The sequence below is a fragment of the Antennarius striatus genome, chromosome 18 (genome assembly GCF_040054535.1).
Source record: "Antennarius striatus isolate MH-2024 chromosome 18, ASM4005453v1, whole genome shotgun sequence".
NCBI lineage: Eukaryota > Metazoa > Chordata > Actinopteri > Lophiiformes > Antennariidae > Antennarius > Antennarius striatus.
The window spans coordinates 20,395,238-20,418,062 of record NC_090793.1 but is presented as its reverse complement, the minus strand read 5'-3'; the positions used below and the strand labels follow the sequence as shown (position 1 = coordinate 20,418,062).

The 22,825-nt window shown below is 47.5% G+C and overlaps 3 protein-coding genes across 4 annotated transcripts; all 3 read left to right on the top strand.

The window, feature by feature from the left end:
• The first annotated feature begins 10 nt into the window (after positions 1 to 10).
• On the top strand, positions 11 to 4,940 carry LOC137612171 (nucleolin-like). 2 transcript variants are annotated; one of them, XM_068340561.1, is made up of 14 exons: positions 11 to 117; positions 593 to 667; positions 753 to 860; positions 994 to 1,131; positions 1,744 to 1,815; positions 1,903 to 2,026; positions 2,434 to 2,585; positions 2,662 to 2,791; positions 2,900 to 3,066; positions 3,160 to 3,286; positions 3,364 to 3,488; positions 3,582 to 3,708; positions 3,795 to 3,948; positions 4,623 to 4,940. In XM_068340561.1, the coding sequence occupies exons 2-14, from the start codon at positions 634 to 636 to the stop codon at positions 4,650 to 4,652; spliced, it is 1,488 nt and encodes a 495-aa protein (XP_068196662.1). In that variant the 5' UTR covers positions 11 to 117; positions 593 to 633; the 3' UTR covers positions 4,653 to 4,940. The 2 variants fall into 2 exon arrangements, with proteins under 2 accessions (XP_068196662.1, XP_068196663.1); XM_068340562.1 differs by having other exon boundaries at positions 22 to 76.
• Positions 4,941 to 4,985: 45 nt separating this feature from the next.
• Positions 4,986 to 5,825, top strand: LOC137611798 (germ cell nuclear acidic protein-like). Its single transcript, XM_068339893.1, has one exon. It carries the CDS (start codon positions 4,986 to 4,988, stop codon positions 5,823 to 5,825), a length of 840 nt encoding a protein of 279 aa, XP_068195994.1.
• A 1,581-nt stretch (positions 5,826 to 7,406) lies between these two features.
• Positions 7,407 to 22,825, top strand: LOC137612213 (polyamine-transporting ATPase 13A3-like). Its single transcript, XM_068340624.1, has 31 exons — positions 7,407 to 7,576; positions 8,644 to 8,817; positions 8,892 to 9,050; positions 9,709 to 9,779; positions 9,932 to 10,015; positions 10,301 to 10,370; positions 10,430 to 10,564; positions 10,648 to 10,720; positions 10,797 to 10,928; positions 13,037 to 13,204; positions 13,276 to 13,433; positions 13,504 to 13,692; positions 14,250 to 14,311; positions 14,437 to 14,587; positions 14,744 to 14,851; positions 14,989 to 15,139; positions 15,208 to 15,328; positions 15,627 to 15,751; positions 15,865 to 16,028; positions 17,125 to 17,247; positions 17,864 to 17,943; positions 18,074 to 18,116; positions 18,184 to 18,293; positions 18,493 to 18,589; positions 19,966 to 20,038; positions 20,110 to 20,287; positions 20,953 to 21,134; positions 21,268 to 21,356; positions 21,490 to 21,570; positions 21,752 to 21,847; positions 22,118 to 22,825. The coding sequence occupies exons 1-31, from the start codon at positions 7,526 to 7,528 to the stop codon at positions 22,277 to 22,279; spliced, it is 3,660 nt and encodes a 1,219-aa protein (XP_068196725.1). The 5' UTR covers positions 7,407 to 7,525; the 3' UTR covers positions 22,280 to 22,825.

Sequence of the window (22,825 nt, the reverse complement as noted above, 5' to 3'; positions counted from 1 at the left end):
TCCGCAGCGCCGAGCAGCGGGTGTGTTCAGCCGCACACGCATGTGCGTCCAGCTAGCAGCCCGGCGACTGCAAGAAGTGAGTGACGATCGAAACACAGAAAACAGCAAAAGACAGACGTAAGGAAGCTTGTACGTCATAAACGTAGTCAGGGTTACGTCATACATGTTGTCAGGGTTACGTCAAACATGTCGTGTTTTAAGGCGCTCTGTGTTATGCGAACTACTGTGGTGTTTTTAGCTGCAAACTAGCTAGCTGTTGGCTAACTCAACTTAAAGCACATTTTCTAACTGTTGGAACAGATAGTTTCGTTTAGGACACTAAAATAGTTCTATTAACGCGAAGTGTAAAAGTTTATATGTGACAAGATTTTTAAAAAAAAGTTTCATCTTTCCTCAGGGGTTACCATAGTAACGAGTTTAATCCTTCATGATGCTGTGTGCTCGTGGTGCTGCTTTATAGATTTGTCAGAGTTTGACTGGTTGTGGAATAAATAATACAAGACATCACCTTGAGCCAAGTGAAATATTTATGATAAATATTAAAATATTTTACAAGTTCATGTGTATTTTCAATATTTTTTGATGCACCTAGTCTACAAGTCAACAAAACGTTGAAAAAGAAAAGTTGTCAACATGGAAATTGCAGAAGAGGACAGTATTAATGCAGGCAAGTAATTGCTATTTTAAATAAGAATTTTTAAATTAGCATTGCCATTCAGACTCAATAATAACATATCATTCAATTGTTTCAGACAAACAGATGGAGACTGGAACTCAAATAGAGCACAATGTCAGTAAAGAAGAGGCTGAACCCACTGGGAGGACAGAAGTGAACAGGGAGGAGAACCAAACCCCACACGGTACCGTAAACCCATCACACAGAGCCTGGCTGACAATCTTAGCATGTAGAGTAACAAAGCTGCGACTGGAAATACTTGGTTTCATGTTCTAATTCAAGTAAAATGACACAATGTGATGTGACTTCCTCTTTAGAATCTCCTGCTGACATTGTTGTTGGACAAAGTGAAACGTCGCTCTCAGTAACTGTAACCTGGGAGAAGAAGAATGAGGAAAAGGAGAGAACGGAAAGTAATGGAGCAGAAAAGACTGCTGTTAAAAAAAAGAAAACCGGTAAGGATGTTTAACTCGCTTAAAATAAGAAGTAGCTCAAATAAAAGCTCAAAATGAAAAGTCTAAATCCTTTAAAATCTAAAATGTAAAATAGATCTTCATAATGAGAATTAGAGATCAAAACAATCCATGTACCATGTTTTAGAATGAAAAACCAACTCATCCATAATGTAATGTTGACAAATAAAGATTTTACTGAAGGATATCCAGATAGATAGATACTTGAATAATCCCAAGGGAAATTCGAGGTGACGTCTGCTCACAGAGATACAAATAAATACACATAACAGTGATGAAATTGGCACCGACAAAGACGTCGTATAAATTACATAATTAGCATAATGACATGGTTATACATCTATGATTCTTTTCAAATGTTCATACCTGATATTAATGCCTTTTAACGTCATTATAACTACTCACCTTGTACCACTGACCTCTGCTCTGTCTACAGTCCCCGTGTCTAGATTTGCCTTCCTGATGTCTGAAATCAGATCTTAGTAACTCCGTTTGAACACAGGACATACCGGAACTCCAGTTTCAGACCACTGAAATAAGAAAGGACCTTTTTCCATGTTACACTTGTTAACCACAGTTTTCTGTTGGCTGCAGTGAAAAGGAAAAGGAAGGCACGCCCCACTGAAGATCCCTCCCCATCAAAGAAGACTAAACTCATCAATGATGGTATGGAATATAAACAAGACAAGCTGCTAACTGTTTAGCTCTATAACCAGTTTTAATGTCCACACACTGTCAATCATCTTATTTTAGGTTTTTGTCTTTATGTTGGAAACCTGAACAAGTCTAAAACGTTTGAAGAAGTCAAGGAAGCGCTGGGGAAGTACTTAATGACACAGAGCCTCCTCTTTCAAGACATCCGATTGGACCGGTCCAGGTAGGTCTGCTGATGAAGTGATGTCATCACCTTCAGCGTCTGGCAGGAAACACATCTGATAAGTTTGTGCGACCTTGGTGAGACTCACTTTGGGTCAGATTAGCGTGTCAGGGGTTAGCATGAATGTTGGTAGCAGGACTCCAGTAGCTGGAAGGAACAATGAAGTAGAACACTTAATAAAGCAGACATTTGAAAGTACAAACAAGGATGCAGAGATTCCATCAGAAGAAAGGAGAGACTTCTAAAAATGTCTTTCTCTCTGGTTTTCTCTTCTTGACTTGAGTTTCACAGTGAACTTTTGCTGTTGTCCATCTGGGCTGCAGCTTGATTGATTTATCCACTTTGAATGAATGTTACTGCTTCGTTTAGTGATAAAACAACTGAATCATCACGTTTCGCTCTTGCAGAAAATACGCATATGTGGATTTGGCCTCGGCGTTGGACTTGACCAAAGCCTTGACATTAAATGGAGAGCTGGTTCTGGACCAGCCGATGAAGATCGGCAAAGCGAATGTCAGAAGTGTGGATGAGATAAAAGCTAGAGCCGAGGAAAAAAAAGGTGATTAAAAGTTGTTGTTGATTCATTTGCGATTTGATTCTTCTGTTTTGTGACTTGACAGTTGTTCTGTTTCCAGCTGCCAAAGACGCCAGATGCTTGTTTGTGAAGAACGTCCCGTACAACGCAACCAAACAAGAGGTTCTGGAGATCTTCTCTGAAGCCGTTGCTGTCAGGTTTCCAGATAGAGCAGAAAAACCTGATAAAGGGTGGGAATTTAAGCCTTCTCAGAACTTTGTGTAAAACGTTGATAATAAATGGATTTACTGAATAAATGTTAGCTTTTGCACTGAATAGATTTTATCATTTTTCATCAGAATAGCCTTTGTGGAGTTCAAAGATGAAGTCACTGCCAAAAAAGCGCAGAAGGAAAAACAAGAAGCCCAGATGCGGGGCCGGGTTCTGGTCGTGGACTTTGCAGGAGAATCCAAAGGGCGTAAAGTCACCAAAGCCACCAACAAAACGACGAGCGCTGAATCACCAGGCACGTAGAAACGACCTGGGATGAGGATACACCTGTTGGGTGTTTCCTGTGATCAATACTAGACTTTAATGATGATTTTCTTCTTTCCCACAGCTGCTTCACCAAATAAGACGTTATTCGTGGGAAATCTTTCTCATAAAGTAAACAAGGAAAACCTGAAGAAAGTTTTTAAGACAGCCGTCAGTATCAGCATGCCTCAGGGTAAAGGCAGGTCACAGAGGTGAGCACGCTGGCACAGGGGAAAGACGAATGAAGAATGTCCTCGGTGTTCTCAGGAGACGCTGTGACTCTCCACAGGTTTGCCTTTGTGGACTTTGCCTCCGTGGAGGACGCTGAAAAGGCCTTGCGGTCATCGCAGAAGTGTAAGATCCACAATCGTGAGCTACGAGTGCAATTTGGTGAAAGGCCAGGAAAGAACAAAGGTGAGCAGGACTCTCCTGGGGGGCGCTGGGTTGTCACCTGTGTGTTCCTGCTGTCGGTTTGATGAGTGATCGGCTCCCCCCGTCCCTCTCTAGTCCTCTCTAAAACCCTGGTGGTGATGGGCCTGGCCCAGAAGACCTCCGCTGACACGCTGCACAACGCTTTCCAAGGGGCGCTCAGTGCCAGAGTCATCACAGACAGGAAGACGGGGCTGTCTAAAGGGTCGGTGGCTCGGGGTCGCCCGTCTGACTGCCTGAACACATTCCGCCCTTCCTGCTTCACACTGATTGGCTGTACGTTTTTCTCAGGTTTGGTTTTGTGGAGTTCCAGAGCGATGAGGTGTGCAAAGCGGTCAAAGAAGCCATGGAGGACTGTGAGATCGAGGACAGCAAAGTGACGGTGGATTACGCTAAATCCAATGTGGAAAACACCCCCGAGAAGCAGACTAGGGAGCTTCTGGAGGTGGGTGTGAAGAGGAACGACACCAGCTTAACTAAAACCATTTGTTCTATCCGTCCACAGACGGTCAGTGTCTGTTATATGAACAGCTGATCAGATCATTGGGGGTTAACTTCAAATGCAGAATCTGTATCAATAAAATAAGGAAATACAGATTAATTATAAATCATCTGATTGACATAACAGATACGCCCTCTGCCTCTGTGGAGCAGTGCTAGTGTGTGTGTCCTCACCTGTACCTGATCCTACCTGAATTTCACAGTGACTGTTTTCATTTTCATGAAAATGGAGGTTTGAGCTCGAGGGGGGGGGGCGCACGCTAAACGTTCGTTCTTTTTCAGTAATGTGGGATGAGATCTTTTTGTTTTTAGTCAGTTATGCTTCAGCTTCCTGACGAATTGCCCTGAAACTCTGTAGAAGTGTTTGGAAGAAGAGCTGCTGAAGAACTGGACAGCATCCAAATGACAGGACAATAAAATCTGAGCTTCCTTTAACAGTACATCGTAAGGTTGCTCATTAACTGTCATTTCTTTACATTTGGTTGGATTTCAGATCTCTGTTTGTTTTTCTTGCCGTATGTGAACAGAACCGGATTTTGAATTAAAGTTTTATTTCATTTAAAGCTGATTTTAGTGACTAAAGTGAGATAAAATGAGATTTGATTTTCTTTCATGCAGGTGGAAGAAGTGGAGCTGGGAGCAGAATGAAGTGAAGACTGGACAAATGTTTCTGTCGTTCACCGGTTCTTAGTTCAGTCTGTACAAAGTTGTGAAAATCTGTCAACCAGAAGTGATGGGAGACACGTGACACCTCGTGATGTTACGTCAGAATTAGAACAATAGTGAGAGCTTAACCTTCACGAGACATGTGGTGTAAAATAACATTCCCCTCAGTTGTCATTTCCTGATGAAGATAAAGTGATTTTAAACCAACTCACCTGTTGACTGACGCGTTCTTTCTCGGTCCGGGGGGGCCTCGGTCCGGGGGGGCCTCGGTCCGGGGGAGCCTCGGTCTCCACACCGGAAAGCCGCTCAGCTGGAATGTGGCTGGGTTACCGGAGATGCTCCGCGTTCGGTAATGACTCCCCTGATGACTCCCCTGATAACTCCTCTGATGACTCCTCTGATGACTCCCCTGATGACTCCTCTGATGACTCACCTGATGACTCCTCTGATGACTCCTCTGATGACTCCCCTGATGACTCCTCTGATGACTCCCCTGATGACTCCTCTGATGACTCCCCTGATGACTCCCCTGATGACTCCTCTGATGACTCCTCTGATGACTCCTCTGATGACTCCTCTGATGACTCCTCTGATGACTCCCCTGATGACTCCTCTGATGACTCCTCTGATGACTCCTCTGATGACTCCTCTGATGACTCCCCTGATGACTCCTCTGATGACTCCCCTGATGACTCCTCTGATGACTCCTCTGATGACTCACCTGATGACTCCTCTGATGACTCCCCTGATGACTCCCCTGATGACTCCCCTGATGACTCCTCTGATGACTCCTCTGATGACTCCCCTGATGACTCCTCTGATGACTCCTCTGATGACTCACCTGATGACTCCTCTGATGACTCCCCTGATGACTCCCCTGATGACTCCCCTGATGACTCCTCTGATGACTCCTCTGATGACTCCTCTGATGACTCCCCTGATGACTCCTCTGATGACTCCTCTGATGACTCCTCTGGTGACTCCCCTGATGACTCCTCTGATGACTCCCCTGATGACTCCCCTGATGACTCCTCTGATGACTCCCCTGATGACTCCTCTCATGACTCCTCTGATGACTCCCCTGATGACTCCCGTGATGACTCCCCTGATGACTCCCCTGATGACCTCACATCCTGTTTCCCCACTTCCTCCTGAACGGACCGGTTTGGGACGGTCCGGTAGGCACCGTGTCCGTCGATCTGTTCGATCCGGTCGGAGCGCGTAAAGCACCGTGATGCAGCGAGCGGCGCGTCGGTAAGTGGTTCAGCGCTGCTTTAGACGTTGTAACGGCTTCACAGAGGCGAGGTGGTGATGACTTTATAACGTGTGTATGATGCCTGTGAAAAGTTTGACAACTTTTAATCAGAATTCTTTTTCCGTTCTCACCCGTCTCCACAGGTGTCAGATCAATAATCATTGATTGTAGACGTTGTGACGGTTTAAAGACAATAAATATTTGTCAAAGCCATGATTGCATTAATTAACATAAAGGATCTCTATGGGGACCTGCTCTCCTGGAATGATTCAGCCATTCTTCTCTGTAAGGCTGATAAAAATCATTTTAATGTCATTTATGCATAACTACTGGACCCCTGCTGTAAATCCTAGATTGGCCTGACCCCCCCCCCCCCCCCCCAGGGCCTGTGAGGATTGTTCACATAGTTGTTGAGCAGCCAGTGGCTTTACCTGCTCTGTTTGGACTCTGTGTGGCTGCAGGAATAAATCTCATCCCGTCAGACTCCGACTGAAACTGAACTGTGGTTTGGCTGCATTCATGTTTCTGTCAACTCAAACCCCCTAAGACCTGCTGCCCCCCCCCCCCCCCCCCCTCACCATGAAGCTGCCCCCCATTCCCTTATTGATCCCCAAGGGAGGAAATAAATTGCTTTTATTATTTTTACTGCTGTGTTTCAGAACGTAACGACAGTCAGAATAAGAACAAAAAAGTGAGAATTGAGAGAAAAGAGCAAAGAAAATTAGAGACGAGATAAATATTAGAATAAACACATCCAGATTAACAGTCTGCTTCATTCCTGCTCCGTCTACAGGACACACGTCCTCTGACATTCAGTAAACTCAAGCCTGTCTCAGTTTAAGATTCCTGGATAAGCAAAAAACCATTTAAATCGTGTGGATATTTTATTTTAGATGTTTTTAACTGTGTTCTAACCCAAGACCCATTGTCAAGGTTCATGATAATCTGTTTTATTATGAAAGTAAGTCTATTTCTCAGGGAACAATGAATGGATCATGATGTAACCCCCCCCCCCAGATAAACCAATAAAATCCAGATTGAGATGCTTTACAGATGAACACCTGACACACAGGTCCGGGTCTCGGTGGAGATCTGCTGAGTGTCGTCTGCCCGACGGACTTTGAGCTTTGGTTTCATCATCTTTAGAAGCTAAAATGTTTCATAGAGTCCTACCTGGTGTTAACAAGAGGTCGAAGGTCACAGGCGTTCAGCGTTGGTTCCGCTCCAGAGACTTCAGATTTGTCTTTACCTGGTGTTACGGTCTGCAGATGGAGGTTTTTACAGGATGGTGGAGCTCTCACCTTCTCCTGTCATGATTCACCTGTCAGTCATTAACCTCCTTACCTGGGGGGGTCATCCACTCAGGTGTTGTTTTCTCCCGTTATCACCATGAATGAACATTAACCTGTTTAATAGAGCACACACTTCCTGCTTTGTGTTTCACTGAACGGGAGGCGTCGGTGTCGCCGACCCAGATCCAGGGATCCTTCCTTCAGGAGGGTTCCAGCTTCTGCAGGAAGGTTTCTGGTGGAGCCGAGTCGACACCACCTCCTCTTCCTCCTCCTCCTCCTCCTCCTGCAGCTGTGGGGCGTTGGGCAGAATGACGACGAGGGAGGTGAAGGTCTTAAACCGCGGTCTGGAGGACGAGATGGTGAGAGCTGCTCGCCACACGGCGCCACCGAGGAACACAGACCGGATTAAACAGGAGGAAACCAGAGAATCAGCACCCCAGTTTGACCAGATGGGGGGGGGGGCAGACGTACAGAGACCAACTATTATCAATGATCAATAGCTATCATTATAAAACATATAGATAGTATTTATAGGAGCTGCTGCAGTGACGATGGTGGTGATGGTGATGATGATGATGATACTGACACTGAGCGGCCGTGGCTCAGTGGAGCAGCGGGTCGTCCAGAGGTTCAACATCGGCGGTTCGATTCCCGCTCAGAGTCATTTGTCGTTGTGTCCTTGGGCAAGACACTTTACCCTCCTTGCCTCCAGTGGGGCATCGCTGACGTATGAATGTGATTGTTCCGCTGGTGGTGGGAGGGGCCGTAGGTGCAGATTGGCAGCCACGCCTCCGTCAGTCTGCCCCAGGGCAGCTGTGGCTACAGGTGGTGTACCATCACCGGGTATGACGGAGGAGTGGATGAATGGAGCCGATGTACGAGACTGTGTCCAGAAAAGAGCTGCAGAAATCTAACCCATCGTTATATTATTATTACTGTAGTAGTAATGTGAGGATGATGATGGTGATGGTGGTGATGATGATGATGGTGGTGATGATGATGATGGTGGAGATGGTGGTGATGATGATGATGGTGGAGATGGTGGTGATGATGATGGTGGTGATGATGGTGATGATGGTGATGATGGTGATGATGATGATGATGGTGGTGATGGTGGTGACGTCAGTGGACGCCAGCAGCAGATTGGTCCACGGTGACCTGTGGGATGAGAAGGTGTGAAGACTCCAGGAAGGAGGTCAAATGAAGTGAAATGAATGTGTAACAGGGGGAGGAGCCCAGTGCATTATGGGAAGCTGAAGGGAGAGGAGCCCAGTGCATTATGGGAAGCTGAAGGGAGAGGAGCCCAGTGCATTATGGGAAGCTAAAGGCTAGGCTGATGTAGCTTCGTCAAACTTTAAAGTTTGTTGCTAACCGACATGAACCTCGTGCCTCCAGGCGTTAGTCTGCCCCGCTGCCTGTCTTGCAGGAGGTGTGGGGGTACCGGCCCTGTCTGTGGAAGGCCTTGCTGGTGGGGGTGGGCGCCATGTGCTCGGGGGGGCTCCTGCTGCTGCTGCTGTACTGGCTGCCGGAGTGGGGGGTGAAGGGGACGTGCACACACACCTCACTGAGGGACGCACACACGCTGCTGCTCAGGACCACGGTAGGTGGGGAGGCTTCTGGGTCAGGTGTATGTTCTGGAGCGCTGGGGGGTCCTCAGAGGTGTGGGTGTTACAGGATGAGTTCAGGCAGTGGTTTAGAGCCAGAGTCCACGTGATGTCGGCGCCGGGGGCGGAGCCCTTCCATCGGTTGGATCAGGACCCCCTGCCCAGCGGAGATGGACACCCCGTGACCAGAGAGCATCATGGGAAAGGGTCTCACACACGTCCTGCTCAGGTACGTCAGTGTCAAACTGAATCACACTTCATTCATTTTCTAGAAGTTTTCTGTCAAGTTTCCCCCCTCACCCCCCCTGTGTGATCCCACCTGTGTCTGGTCCCACCTGCGTCTGGTCCACACCTGTGTCTGGTCCACACCTGTGTCTGGTCCCACCTGCGTCTGGTCCCCACCTGCGTCTGGTCCCCACCTGCGTCTGGTCCCCACCTGCGTCTGGTCCCCACCTGCGTCTGGTCCCCACCTGCGTCTGGTCCCCACCTGCGTCTGGTCCCCACCTGCGTCTGGTCCCCACCTGCGTCTGGTCCCACCTGCGTTTGGTCCCACCTGTGTCTGGTCCCACCTGTGTCTGGTCCCACCTGTGTCTGGTCCCCACCTGCGTCTGGTCCCCACCTGTGTCTGGTCCCACCTGCGTCTGGTCCCACCTGCGTCTGGTCCCCACCTGCGTCTGGTCCCCACCTGCGTCTGGTCCCCACCTGCGTCTGGTCCCCACCTGCGTCTGGTCCCACCTGCGTCTGGTCCCACCTGTGTCTGGTCCCACCTGTGTCTGGTCCCCACCTGCGTCTGGTCCCACCTGTGTCTGGTCCCACCTGTGTCTGGTCCCACCTGTGTCTGGTCCCACCTGTGTCTGGTCCCACCCGTGTCTGGTCCCACCTGTCAGATCCACTACTTCACGCTCCACAGCACCCGGTACTTCTGGAACGACAGCCTCCACAACTTTGAAGTTCACACGTAAGTTCAGTCAGTCAGTGTGTGTGTGTGTGTGTGTGTGTGTGTGTGTGTGTGTGTGTGTGTGTGTGTGTGTGGCCATGACACGTACGTATTAGCATGATGCTAATGTCAGCATGTTGCTGTAGCAGGAACAGGTGTGTGTGACGTTTCAGGGGCCTGGAGGACCTGGGGGTCAGCTGCTCCAGAATCCACTCTGAGCACAGCGGGGGGCTGAGCAGGAGACAGCAGGAGTACAGGTGGGAGGGGGAAGATGAGGAGGAGGATGGTGTTGGTGATGATGATGATGATGTTAACGGTGATGATGATGTGGTGATGATGTCGATCATAATAGTGAAAATAATATTAATATTAGTGATAATAATAGTGATAATTATAACACTAGTAATACTGTAATAACAACAACGATAATAATAATGGTTATAATAATCATTAGCTTCCTTATTGTTCTATTAATGATTTGTAGAGTAACTTTTGATCTACGGTCAAATGGTCAGACGTCTGACGGTCCTCCTCTGCCTCAGGGCTCTGTTCTTCGGGGAGAATGAGATCTCTGTCAGGGTCCCGTCTCTGCTCAAGCTGCTCGTAAAGGAGGTGAGTTCACCACTGAACACCGGTGATGAACACGTTTTAATGCCGCCCCCCCCCCCCAGGTGCTGAACCCGTTCTACGTCTTCCAGCTGTTCAGCGTGGCGCTGTGGAGCGCTGAGGACTACTACTACTACGCCACGGCCATCGTCATCATGTCCGCCATCTCCATCGCCACCTCCCTCTACACCATCAAGAAGGTGAGACGCCCCCCCCCCCCCACCCCGTCCCAGCAGGCAGAGGGGACCCCTCTGATGAACGTATTTCCCCCCCCCCCCCCCAGCAATACGTGATGCTGCAGGACATGGTGGCGGCGCACAGCGTGCAGCGTGTGTGTGTGTGCAGAGGAAACAGCGGTAAGACGCGTCCCGTGTCTCTGGGGGGGGGCCGGACGGCGTCGGGCTGACACCCCCCCCCTGTGATCCAATCCAGAGGTGGAACACGCCCTGTCGACAGACCTGGTGCCCGGTGATGTCATCGTCCTTCCAGCCAATGGGATGGTCATGCCGTGTGACGCGGCGCTCGTCCAGGGGAGCTGCATCGTGAACGAGAGCATGTTGACAGGTGGGGGCTGTTAGCATCTGTTAGCATCTGTTAGCATCTGTTAGCAGCAGGCTAAAGGCTCCAGCTCTTTGTGGAACGTCATGCCCCCAGTAGGCAGAGATTTGGGGATTAGAACGTTGTTTTTGTGAAGCTACTGCTACTGTTTTCTGTCCTTGGTAACCCCACACCTGAAGGGGTGCACCGGGGTACACCTGAAGGGGTGCACCGGGGTACACCTGAAGGGGTGCACCGGGGTACACCTGAAGGGGTGCACCGGGGTACACCTGAAGGGGTGCACCGGGGTACACCTGAAGGGGTGCACCTGAAGGGGTGCACAACCGCCGAACAGCAAAGGCTGGAGTTCACTCAAAGACCAGGTCGTTGCTGCTTTCTTTTATTTTTCTTTATAACCTTTTTCTCCAATAGTCTTCAAAAGTAGTAGTAGATGAAAAACCTTAAACATCACATGATTATCATTAAAAACAGGTTCTAATAATTAAATAATTGTCAGACCCATAATCAATAATTATAATAAATACAAATATTGATCAGTTATCAAACCCTTTCACATTAACCATTAACCAAGTGCATGAAAAGAGATTTAATTTTTTCCCTTTAAGTTAAAACAGATGTAATTTCAATGTAAAATCAAAATAGATAAAATACATTTGTTTTTTCTTTTAACCCATGAAACCAATGAATTAAGCATTTCACCAAACCAACATATAAATTAATAACTAATCAACACAATTTCCCACCAGGTTTAGTTATTATTTAAACCCCATATCCACTATAAAATTATTTTTTCAGTAAGTCACATTTATAGCAGCCTTAAACACGCCGTCTGCAGATAGAGAAGAAATATGACCCGTTTATCCCATGCCCCCACTAGCAGTCAGCGTTCACACACCGCACCGGGGGCTACAAATACCTTCACCTCACCTCAGACACCCCACAGCCACACATAAAACTGAAGTCTCCTTACCGGCGGTCCGTTCAGCCCCTCGTTAGTACGGTTTTCGCACTTTTCTGCTCCGCAGTGGCGTCTCTTCTGTCTGCTTGATTCAACACAGGTGAGCAATCAACCCCCCCCCCCAGCTGATGAGCCGGGAGCGCTCATCGCTGCAATCACACCCCCCCACACGTAAACTACTTTAAATGTGCAAAACGAATGGCCGAACTGTCCCGAATTACACACCAACCTCACCCGGGACCACCCAGGTGAACACGGGTGCAGACGTGCTCTGATGAGAACACTATGGTGGAAAAACACTATTCACTGCTGAGGGTTGGTCGTGCGACACGCCACGGTTACGGGCACGAGCATCAGCTGACGAAACAGCTGTTCACCGCTACAATTATACTACATTATATTATATTATATTATATTTATTATATTATATTATATTATATTATATTATATTATATTATATTATATTATATTATATTATATTATACTATATTATATTATATTATATTATATTATACTATATTATATTATATTATATTATATTATATTATATTATATTATATTATATTGTATTATATTGTATTATATTATATCATATTATATTATATTATATTATATTATATTATATTATATCATATTATATTATATTTATTATATTATATTATACTATATTATATTATATTATATTATATTATATTATATTATATTATATTGTATTATATTGTATTATATTATATTATATTATATTATATTATATTGTATTATATTATGTTCCCATGATCCAATGCAAATTAACCACATAAACAAGGTGCATCTTTCAGGATTTTAGTTGAGAAATCATTTGAACTTCATTCATTCATTCATTCATTCATTCATTCATTCATTCATCTATAATGATAAGTTTGTGATGACGAGAATTACTTGTCTGACCAGTTTATTGATATAATTTAATTAGATTAAATTTTTAATTTTTTAAATTCTAACTGATTCTTTTACTTTTTACTTTCTAACTGAATTAAATCATTGTTTGTGGATTTATTTGTGCTGGTTCTGTCTGACGGGTTTATTGGTCTGATTTGATTAAAATTTAAATTTTTTAATTACTTTTTTTATTTTATTTAATTTTTGCGTGTGGTTTATTTTCTAATTTTTTACTCAGGAGAGAGCGTTCCAGTCACTAAGACCAGTCTTCCCAGTTCGGGGGGGGGGTCAGCTGATCGTTACCACCTGGAGGAACACAAGCGACACACCCTGTTCTGCGGCACGCAGGTGATCCAGACCCGTTTCTACGCCGGGGAGCCGGTGAAGGCCGTGGTGGTCCGAACAGGTGAGGGGGGGGGGCTGATCCTTTAGGGTTCGTTTAGGTTCCGTCCTTACAGATGGTTCCTGCCCCCCCAGGCTTCAGCACAGAGAAAGGCCAGCTGGTACGCTCCATCCTCCACCCCAAACCCACCGACTTCCGGCTGTACCGCGACGCCTCCCTCTTCCTGCTGTGTCTGGTGGGGGTGGCGGGCATCGGCTTCATCTACACCATCGTCCTCAGCGTCATGAACCAGGTGTGGGGGTCGGGCCCGGGGTGGGGGGGTCTGGGGAGGAGCTGGGCTTGAGGCCATCTCTCTTCTTCAGGTTCCAGCTAAAACCATCATCATCGAGTCTCTGGACATCGTCACCATCACCGTGCCCCCCGCCCTACCGGCGGCCATGACGGCCGGTATCGTCTACGCCCAGCGGCGGCTGAAGCGGGTGGGCATCTTCTGCATCAGCCCCCAGAGGATCAACATGTGTGGGCAGCTGGACCTGTTCTGCTTTGACAAGGTCAGCGGGGGCTGTCACGGGTGATCGACTGGTTTCTAGGGGTTTGTGAAGCATTGAGGACTGATATTCTGTCAATAATCTGTGTTTTTATTGATTTGTGGACATAATAAGAGCACACACACATCTGGGATGGAGAGAAAACTGAAAACCGATGATGTCGGCGACAGAAACTCATGCTATATGTGATTTTCCATGAAATATAAAATGTAAATATATATATAATATATAAATCACTGAATGATTTGGGGGGGGGGTAGCATCAGACACGACCGGCTGCAGTTTGTCAGCAGCGCCTGAATCGCTGAGTCGACACCACAGATCAGAGGTGGTCCGTGTTCACAGACACGGTTAGCGTCAGCACCGGGTCCCCAGCACCCCCCTCCCCCACAGCACCCCCCCCCCACACACAGGTTGGTGACAGGTTTCAGCATGAAGATTGAAATGCTACAGGCAGTACACCCTGAACGCGGTGATGTCATCACCTCGGCATCGACGTGTGTGTGTGAGCCGTCCCACCTGGACCTGCACCTGTTGACCCCCCTGTGGTTTCCCCTCAGACCGGGACTCTCACCGAGGACGGCCTGGACCTGTGGGGGGTGCACCGCGCTGAAGACGGCAGGTTGGGAGCAGGAAGTTGTGCGTGACGGTGTGCTGCTGGTGGAGGACAGCTGTGTGCAGACGATATTCTCTAACCTCCGTCTGTTTTAATCTCAGCTGAGTGAGATTACCCCCCCTCTCTCGTAGCTTCTCCCCCCCGGAGCGCAGCGCGGCCAACACCAGCATGGCTGACTCAGCGTTCACGTCCTGCATGGCCGCATGCCACTCCCTCACCAGAATCCAGGGCGAGCTCTCCGGCGACCCCTTAGACCTGAAGATGTTTGGCGCTACGGGATGGGTGAGCACAGGCCCCCGGTCCACGGGTTGAGGAGCTCTGATTGGTCAAAGTGATTTACAGCTGGTGTCAGTCTGCTTCCTGTCTGGAGGAAGCAGCTCCTGAGGTTCTGATCCGAGTCCTTCAGCTGCAGCTCAGGGGGGGTTTCTTTGGCTTCAGGTCCTGGAGGAGCCCACGGAGGAAGAGACGGCGCTCCACAATCCATTAACCCCCACGGTGGTGCGAGCGCCCCCAGCCAATCAGAACGGCCCTGAGACGGAGAACACGGTACAGTCTCCCCCCCAGTTATATCGAGGGGGGGGGGCTCCTTTATGGCTCTGTGACATCATCGAATGTCTGATCACATGTGTGCATCAAATATCAAATCAATCAAGTTTTATTGATAACTGTCAGGTTTGTCTCAGGTCTGTGAGGTGGGGGTCCTGCGTCAGTTCCCCTTCTCCTCGGCGCTGCAGAGGATGAGCGTGGTGGTCAGACGTTTGGGGGGCAAACACATGGAGGCGTACATGAAGGGGGCGCCGGAGGTGGTGGCCGGCCTGTGCCGACGGCACACAGGTGTGACGCCTCCTTATGTCACAGGTGTGAGTGGGCGGGGCCAGACTGACGCTGGCGCTCTGCTTCAGTCCCACAGAGCTTTGCAGAGACTCTGGAGACCTACACCCGGCAGGGCTTCAGGGTTATCGCGCTGGGGTGTCGCCAGCTGGACTCCAGGCTGTCCTGGCACAAAGTCCAGAGTCTCAGCAGGTAACGCCCTCAGATAACCCCGTCCAGGTAGACACGCCCCGCCCTACAACACTGACTAGAGCTTCTGATAACAGAACAGAAAGGAAACCTTTGTGTTTGGGATGTTTTTTATCTCTAATAATGACAAAGAATTATGACGTAGAGCTGAAAGGGCAGGATGGAATCAACCAGGTGAGGCTCACACAGGTATGATGTCTGGAAAGCTCCGTCCTCACGCTGGTTCTCTGAAATCTGATTCTCTGAACTGTTCGGTGACGTTTTGGCGGCGCCTGAATGCTGGGTTTTGATTTGCTTTCAGGGACCTGATAGAAGAGAAGATGGACTTCCTGGGTTTGGTCATCATGCAGAACAAAATTAAAGAGGAGACTTGGGGGGTTTTGTGTGAATTACGACGTGCAAAAATTCGCACCCTGATGGTGACGGGTGAGTCAAACCAAGGCGTAAATCCAGGTCTTGGAGTTGAACAATCCTCTTTTGTACATACTGTCCGTGAATGCACCATTCCCAGACTCCCTCCACGTTCCCCCCCCCGTCAGGTGACCACATGCTGACGGCGATCTCGGTGGCTCGGGACTGTGGTATGATTCGGCCCCACGAGACGGTCATCATAGCGGACGTGGCGCTGCCGAAGGACTCCCGTCCCGCTAGCGTCACCTGGCGTCACATGGAGAACCCGGCGGGGGCCGCAAAGGACGCTCAGGTGAAGGCGGAGCCCCGGGGGCCTCAGGCTGGTTTAACTCCACTGTTTGGGTTTGAGACCCGCCTCTGTCTCACATAGAGCTCACGTAGAGCTCTCATAGAGCTCACATAGAGCTCACATAGAGCTCTCGTAGAGCTCACATAGAGCTCACATAGAGCTCACGTAGAGCTCACATAGAGCACACATAGAGCTCTCATAGAGCTCACATAGAGCTCTCGTAGAGCTCTCATAGAGCTCACATAGAGCTCTCGTAGAGCTCACATAGAGCTCTCATAGAGCTCACATAGAGCTCTCGTAGAGCTCTCATAGAGCTCACATAGAGCTCTCGTAGAGCTCTCATAGAGCTCACATAGAGCTCTCGTAGAGCTCACATAGAGCTCACATAGAGCTCTTATAGGGCTCACATAGAGCTCACATAGAGCTCATTTAGAGCTCTCTAACAAGCCTGGATTCGCCCTCATCTGATGGTTTGTCAGCACGTCTCAGCCTGTCCTCTATTAAAACAGACGTTTGTGAGGCCATCATGAGTCACATGTGGTCCAAACATCACGGGACACGTTCCTCCGGTTCTGGAGGGACGCGTCCCGACACCCACGACACCCCCCCCTCCACATCTCTCTGGTTTAAAGCCAGCCTGGCTCGCCCAGCAGCTGATCTCGCCCCCCTGCTGACAACTCAAACAAACACTAACGGATCCACGTCACCCCAACAACACACAACGGAGTAGACGTGTGTGTCTGCACTGTGACACAGAGTGGGGGGGCCCCGGGCCCCTGTTTGAAGATGATGATGATGATGTTTTAAATTATATTCTGCTGCGACCTCAGCTGGAGATTTTATTTTGTCGGGTCCTTGAAGGTGATTGGCTGCATCGATGAAATGCACATTCCTGTGGCTGCTCCTGGGTGACAGGAGGAGGGGGCCTCAGGGATGGGAATCAGAGTTAATGTCCTTATTGTTAGCGGAGTAAAAACACATGAAGTTACAGGATTTAAACGCAGCAGCTTACGTAGTTTGTTCCAATAGTTCCCCCGCGTCTACGTCCATCAGTGGCGTTTGGTAGTGTTCTGCTGACGACCGGCTCGTCATCTCACAGACGGTGGAGATCAACGTGGAGGAGGAGGACCATGACTCCAGAGTCGCACCACGCTATCACTTCGCCCTGAGCGGCGCCGCCTTCGCTGTCATCACCCAACACTTCCCTCAACTGGTCCAAAAGGTACAGACTCACCTTTGAAACATTAATATTCATGTCAGGTTTAAAGATGTGTGACATCATTCAGATCGAAAGCTGGAGCTGAGGTCGGATTTGGACGACGTCCTCGCCCATTAACAAAGATTTAAGTGTGTTTAACAAATATGCTGAATATTTAAAGTAAAAGTAGTCAGTGGAGAAAATATACTAAAAGTGATTTATTACCTTATTGTTCTTCATTATGTAGTTATTATTTAAAACAGGATTTTGTTGTATTTGAAGCTAAGTTATGATTGTGTGGATTGAATATATTCAACTAATATTTTCACTCTGAATTTATATGCAAATTATTTCTCCACATTTATTGATTCATGAGCAAAATTCTGAAAATAATGATAAATATCTTAACACAGATCTCAAAGTGACGTCCTCACCGTGTGAAAAATAGTGTAAAGATGATTAAGAATCCAATAAAATGAGATTTTTAAAAATAATTTATGTTAGGAACTGGAAAAATGAAGGATTTTTGCTTGAAGAATGAAACGACCTGACATCTAGACTTTATTACACGTTGATGAACCTTCAAGCGCCCCTCAGGTGATGTTGTAATTCTGCTCTTGTCCACTCGGGGGCGCTGCAGCTCCTGCTGAGAGCCACCGTGTTGGCCCGCATGTCTCCAGAGCAGAAGACCCAGCTGGTGGAGCTGCTGCAGGGCCTCCAGTGAGTCCTTCACCCGCCTGGGGCTTCAGTTTGATTTCAATTTAATTTAATTTAATTTAATTTAATTTAATTTAATTGTTTAAAGCTGTTTGATAGATTCTAGTGTCCCTCTCTTCATCCACCCCCCCAGCTACACGGTGGGAATGTGTGGCGACGGCGCCAACGACTGCGGCGTAAGTGTAGAGAATCTATCAGACGTAGATTTGAGAGCGGAGCGTTGACTGACGCTCCTCCTGCCAGGCCCTGAAGAGAGCTCACAGCGGGATCTCCCTGTCCGAGCTGGAGGCCTCGGTCGCCTCACCCTTCACCTCCTCCACCCCCAACATCTCCTGCGTCCCCGACCTCATCAGGTAGCGTCTCCATCCTGATCCCCAAGAACAGGGAGTTTTATGTGCTTCCTGAAACGCATGTAGACATTGTTCCTCACGTGGAAGCAGAGGAGCTTCAAACTCCTGCTCACCTGGAGTTAGAGCTTCATTTCACTGCTGCGGGTTTTATGGAGATTTATTCCTTCATGATGTTCTCGTTTGTTTTCTTCTTCCTCCACAGAGAGGGTCGAGCTGCTCTCATCACGTCCTTCTGCGTGTTCAAGTTCATGGCTCTCTACAGCATCATCCAGTACCTGAGCGTCATCCTGCTCTACTCGGTACACACAGACGTTTAACACTGACACACACACTGAATTAACACTGACACACACACTGAATTAACACCGACACACACACTGAATTAACACCGACACACACACTGAATTAACACTGACACACACACTGAATTAACACTGACACACACACTGAATTAACACTGACACACACACTGAATTAACACTGACACACACACTGAATTAACACTGACACACACTGAATTAACACTGTCACACACACTGAATTAACACTGACACACACACTGAATTAACACTGACACACACACTGAATTAACACTGACACACACACTGAATTAACACTGACACACACACTGAATTAACACTGACACACACACTGAATTAACACTGACACACACACTGAATTAACACTGACACACACACTGAATTAACACTGACACACACACTGAATTAACACTGTCACACACACTGAATTAACACTGACACACACACTGAATTAACACTGACACACACACTGAATTAACACTGACACACACACTGAATTAACACTGACACACACACTGAATTAACACTGACACACACACTGAATTAACACTGACACACACACTGAATTAACACTGACACACACACTGAATTAACACTGACACACACACTGAATTAACACTGACACACACACTGAATTAACACTGTCACACACACTGAATTAACACTGACACACACACTGAATTAACACTGACACACACACTGAATTAACACTGACACACACACTGAATTAACACTGACACACACACTGAATTAACACTGACACACACACTGAATTAACACTGACACACACACTGAATTAACACTGACACACACACTGAATTAACACTGACACACACACTGAATTAACACTGACACACACACTGAATTAACACTGACACACACACTGAATTAACACTGACACACACACTGAATTAACACTGACACACACACTGAATTAACACTGACACACACACTGAATTAACACTGACACACACACTGAATTAACACTGACACACACACTGAATTAACACTGACACACACACTGAATTAACACTGACACACACACTCCTCCTGAAGGTGAATGTAGTGAACAGCAGCAGATCTAAATGAAGATGTGTTTCCCACATCAGGGAGGACGTGAGGAGCAAGTAGAGGCGTGTGTGTGTGTGTGTGTGTGTGTGTGTGTGTGTGTGTGTGTGTGTGTGTGTGTGTGTGTGTGCTCCATCCTTTGGCTGTGAAACAAAGGCAGAGACCGGGTGGTGCTGTTGTTCCTGTGGGGGCAGCCGATCAGTAAAATGTGATCACCTCATTTGCATATGAAGTGGCGCTTCGGTTTCAGACGCCGTTCATCCGTTCTGGTGTTTTAATATCTGTAGATCCTCAGTAACCTGGGAGACTTCCAGTTCCTCTTCATCGACATGGCCATCATCCTCATCATCGCCTTCACCAGTGAGTCAATAGAGTCGTTTGGTTTGCAGCTCCATCTGACGCGCTGACCCCCCCCCCATTTGCCTCCTCAGTGAGTCTGAACCCGGCCTGGAAGGAGCTGTCCCGGCGCCGCCCCCCCTCCAGCCTGATCTCCGGCCCCCTGCTCTGCTCCGTTCTCACCCAGATCCTCACCTGCCTGGGATTCCAGGTCCTGGCCTTCGTCCTGGTCCGACAGCAGAGCTGGTACGAGACGTGGACCCCCCAGTCAGAGTGAGTGATGCTCAAATGAGACGTGGACCCCCCCCCCCAGACACATGGAGTGACGCTCCAGTGAGGAGCTTTAAGCAACGAGTGGAAGTTAAATCAGCCTCACTGACTGGTTTTAAGTGTTTTAATGAGATGATTTTAATTATTATGACGCGTTTTTCTCACAAAATAAAAGCATAAATGATTGATTTACTCATTTTAATTTATTCTTTATTAGTTAAAGTAATTAATTAAAATAATTAAAATTAATTACCCTATTTACTAATATTACTTTATTTATTTTATTATTTATTTTAAAAATTTACTTTTAAATTACTACTATAAACTAAGATTTTGCTGCATTAATTTTTTTATTGTTATATTCAGTTTTTAAAATGAAGAAAACAACAGAAAATTTGCTTAATTCTGGCTTCTTTCTTGAATGAAACAAAATTCAAGAACACATTTTTCTTAAAATTCATCCTTAACTTTAAACAGTTTTACTTTTTATTTAACTTATTATTTAAGTTAAAATTGTTGAACTTTTTAAAAAAAATAAAAGTTAAATAATTGGTACAGTTACACTCCAACATCTGCTTTGAAGACACACGTATTACCATGGGATGCTCGTGTTGTTTTGTTCTCTAACGGTCAGATGAACCTTCTGCTCCTCCTCTCTCCTCCTGCAGCGCCTGCAACGCTTCCAGCGCCAGGATTCCTTACAGCTCCAACGCCACGGACCCCCACCAACACAAAAACATCAGGAACTACGAGAACACCTCCCTCTTCTACGTGTCGTCCTTCCAGTATCTGGCTGTGGCCGTGGTGTTCTCCAAGGGGAAGCCCTTCAGACAGCCCAGCTACAAGAACTGTAAGAACCATCAGGGGTTAAACATCTCAGCTGGTCCAGGAACCGGATTGGAGGTTGATTGAGATGTAAATGCTGCAGCTGTGGTTTTAGTTCCTTTAACTCTGAATTAATCTCAATCCTAATCCGAACACAGGGCCGTTCACGCTGTCCTGTACCGGTCTGTTCGCCTTCCTCCTCTTCATCATGCTGCATCCGGTGCCCGCCATCGACCGATTCCTGGAGGTAAACCTGGTTCTAACCAGATGGAACCAGGACCAGAACCAGAACCAGAACCAGAACCAGAACCAGGACCAGGACCAGGACCAGAACCAGGACCAGCTCTAAATAAAGTGTGTGTTGTTCTTTCTCCCCCCAGATGGTGTGTGTTCCCCACGCCTGGCGTGTGACGCTGGTTGTGATCGTCATGGTGAACGCGGCCGTGTGTTTCGTGATGGAGGTACGCTTCAGAGGCATCAGCCCCCCCTCCACCCCCCACACACACCGCGACCAATCCCCTGTTTAATCAGAACGCTGTGATTGGCTGTCATTGATCACGACCCAATCAGTCATTAATCAGCAGCTCATTGATGATCAGCTCCTGTGTGAACAGCTGATCCCCCCCCCCCGATCTCCTGCAGATGTTGATCCTTCACGTCGGCTTGGGGAGGCTAATGTTCAGGGACAGATCGGGGGGTGATCACAGCAGGGGGCCCCCGTCTGGTGACACGCCTCAGGTCAGAACGCCCCGGGCGGGGCTTTGATTGATTATTGATGCCCTCAACAATCACCAACGTTCCACTGAGTTGATTTCATGTCTTTATTCATTTGAAGGCAACAAATTGTCACCAGAAGCTGAAACTTGATTTTCCCTTACATGAAAAACTCTCTATAAAAGATGATAACGACGAACGACAGGCGCCAGGTGTGATGACATCATCAGGGTGATGCTAGTGTAACTCGTGTCACTAGTTTCACTAGTTAACTCTCTACATCACGTGTCCCAGGAGGCCAACGACCGCTGGGGCCCGTCACTCCTCTCCCGGTTGTTCTGTCGGAGGAAGCGGCCCCCCAGGCTCAGCTACATGCACCTGGCCCTGGAGCTGCAGGACCACGCCCAGTGGCCCCCGGGGGCCTCCGCCGTCACCTACGCCGGGGACCCTCTCTGACCCCAGCGGGACCCACAGTCTCCAAACCTGAGAGCCTTCAGGGGCCACGCCCAGCTGGGGGGCCCTCAGGAACACTGTCAACTTCTCCTACATTAAATCCTCCAATCAGAAGGAGGATTCAAATCTGCACTTTGATTCGCTGAGCCAGTCTCCTCCGTCAGGGATTGCTAATGATAGATGCTAATAGCGCTCTCACCTGCTCTTAATGTGAAGTTAGCCACAGATGCTAGCTACTTTAGCATCAGGACTAGAAACTTCTTGCTTTTGACAAGAATGAAACAGTTTCATTCTTTCACACTCTTTACACCAGTTGTGATATTTCTTATGAACGCAGTAAACAGTAAAATATACATCCATCTACTATAATCAGTGGCTGCTGAAATCTAAAGGATTTAGGTCAAACGGTTGAAGGAAAGTTTGGTTTAATTTGTTTTTGGGGGGTGATTTTTGACTAAATGCTTGTTTTTATGTTTTTAAAATTCTGCTGCTTTTTCCTGTGGAACAGTGTTGGTTTAGAAAAGAATTTAAAAAAAACTTGTCCTGTCC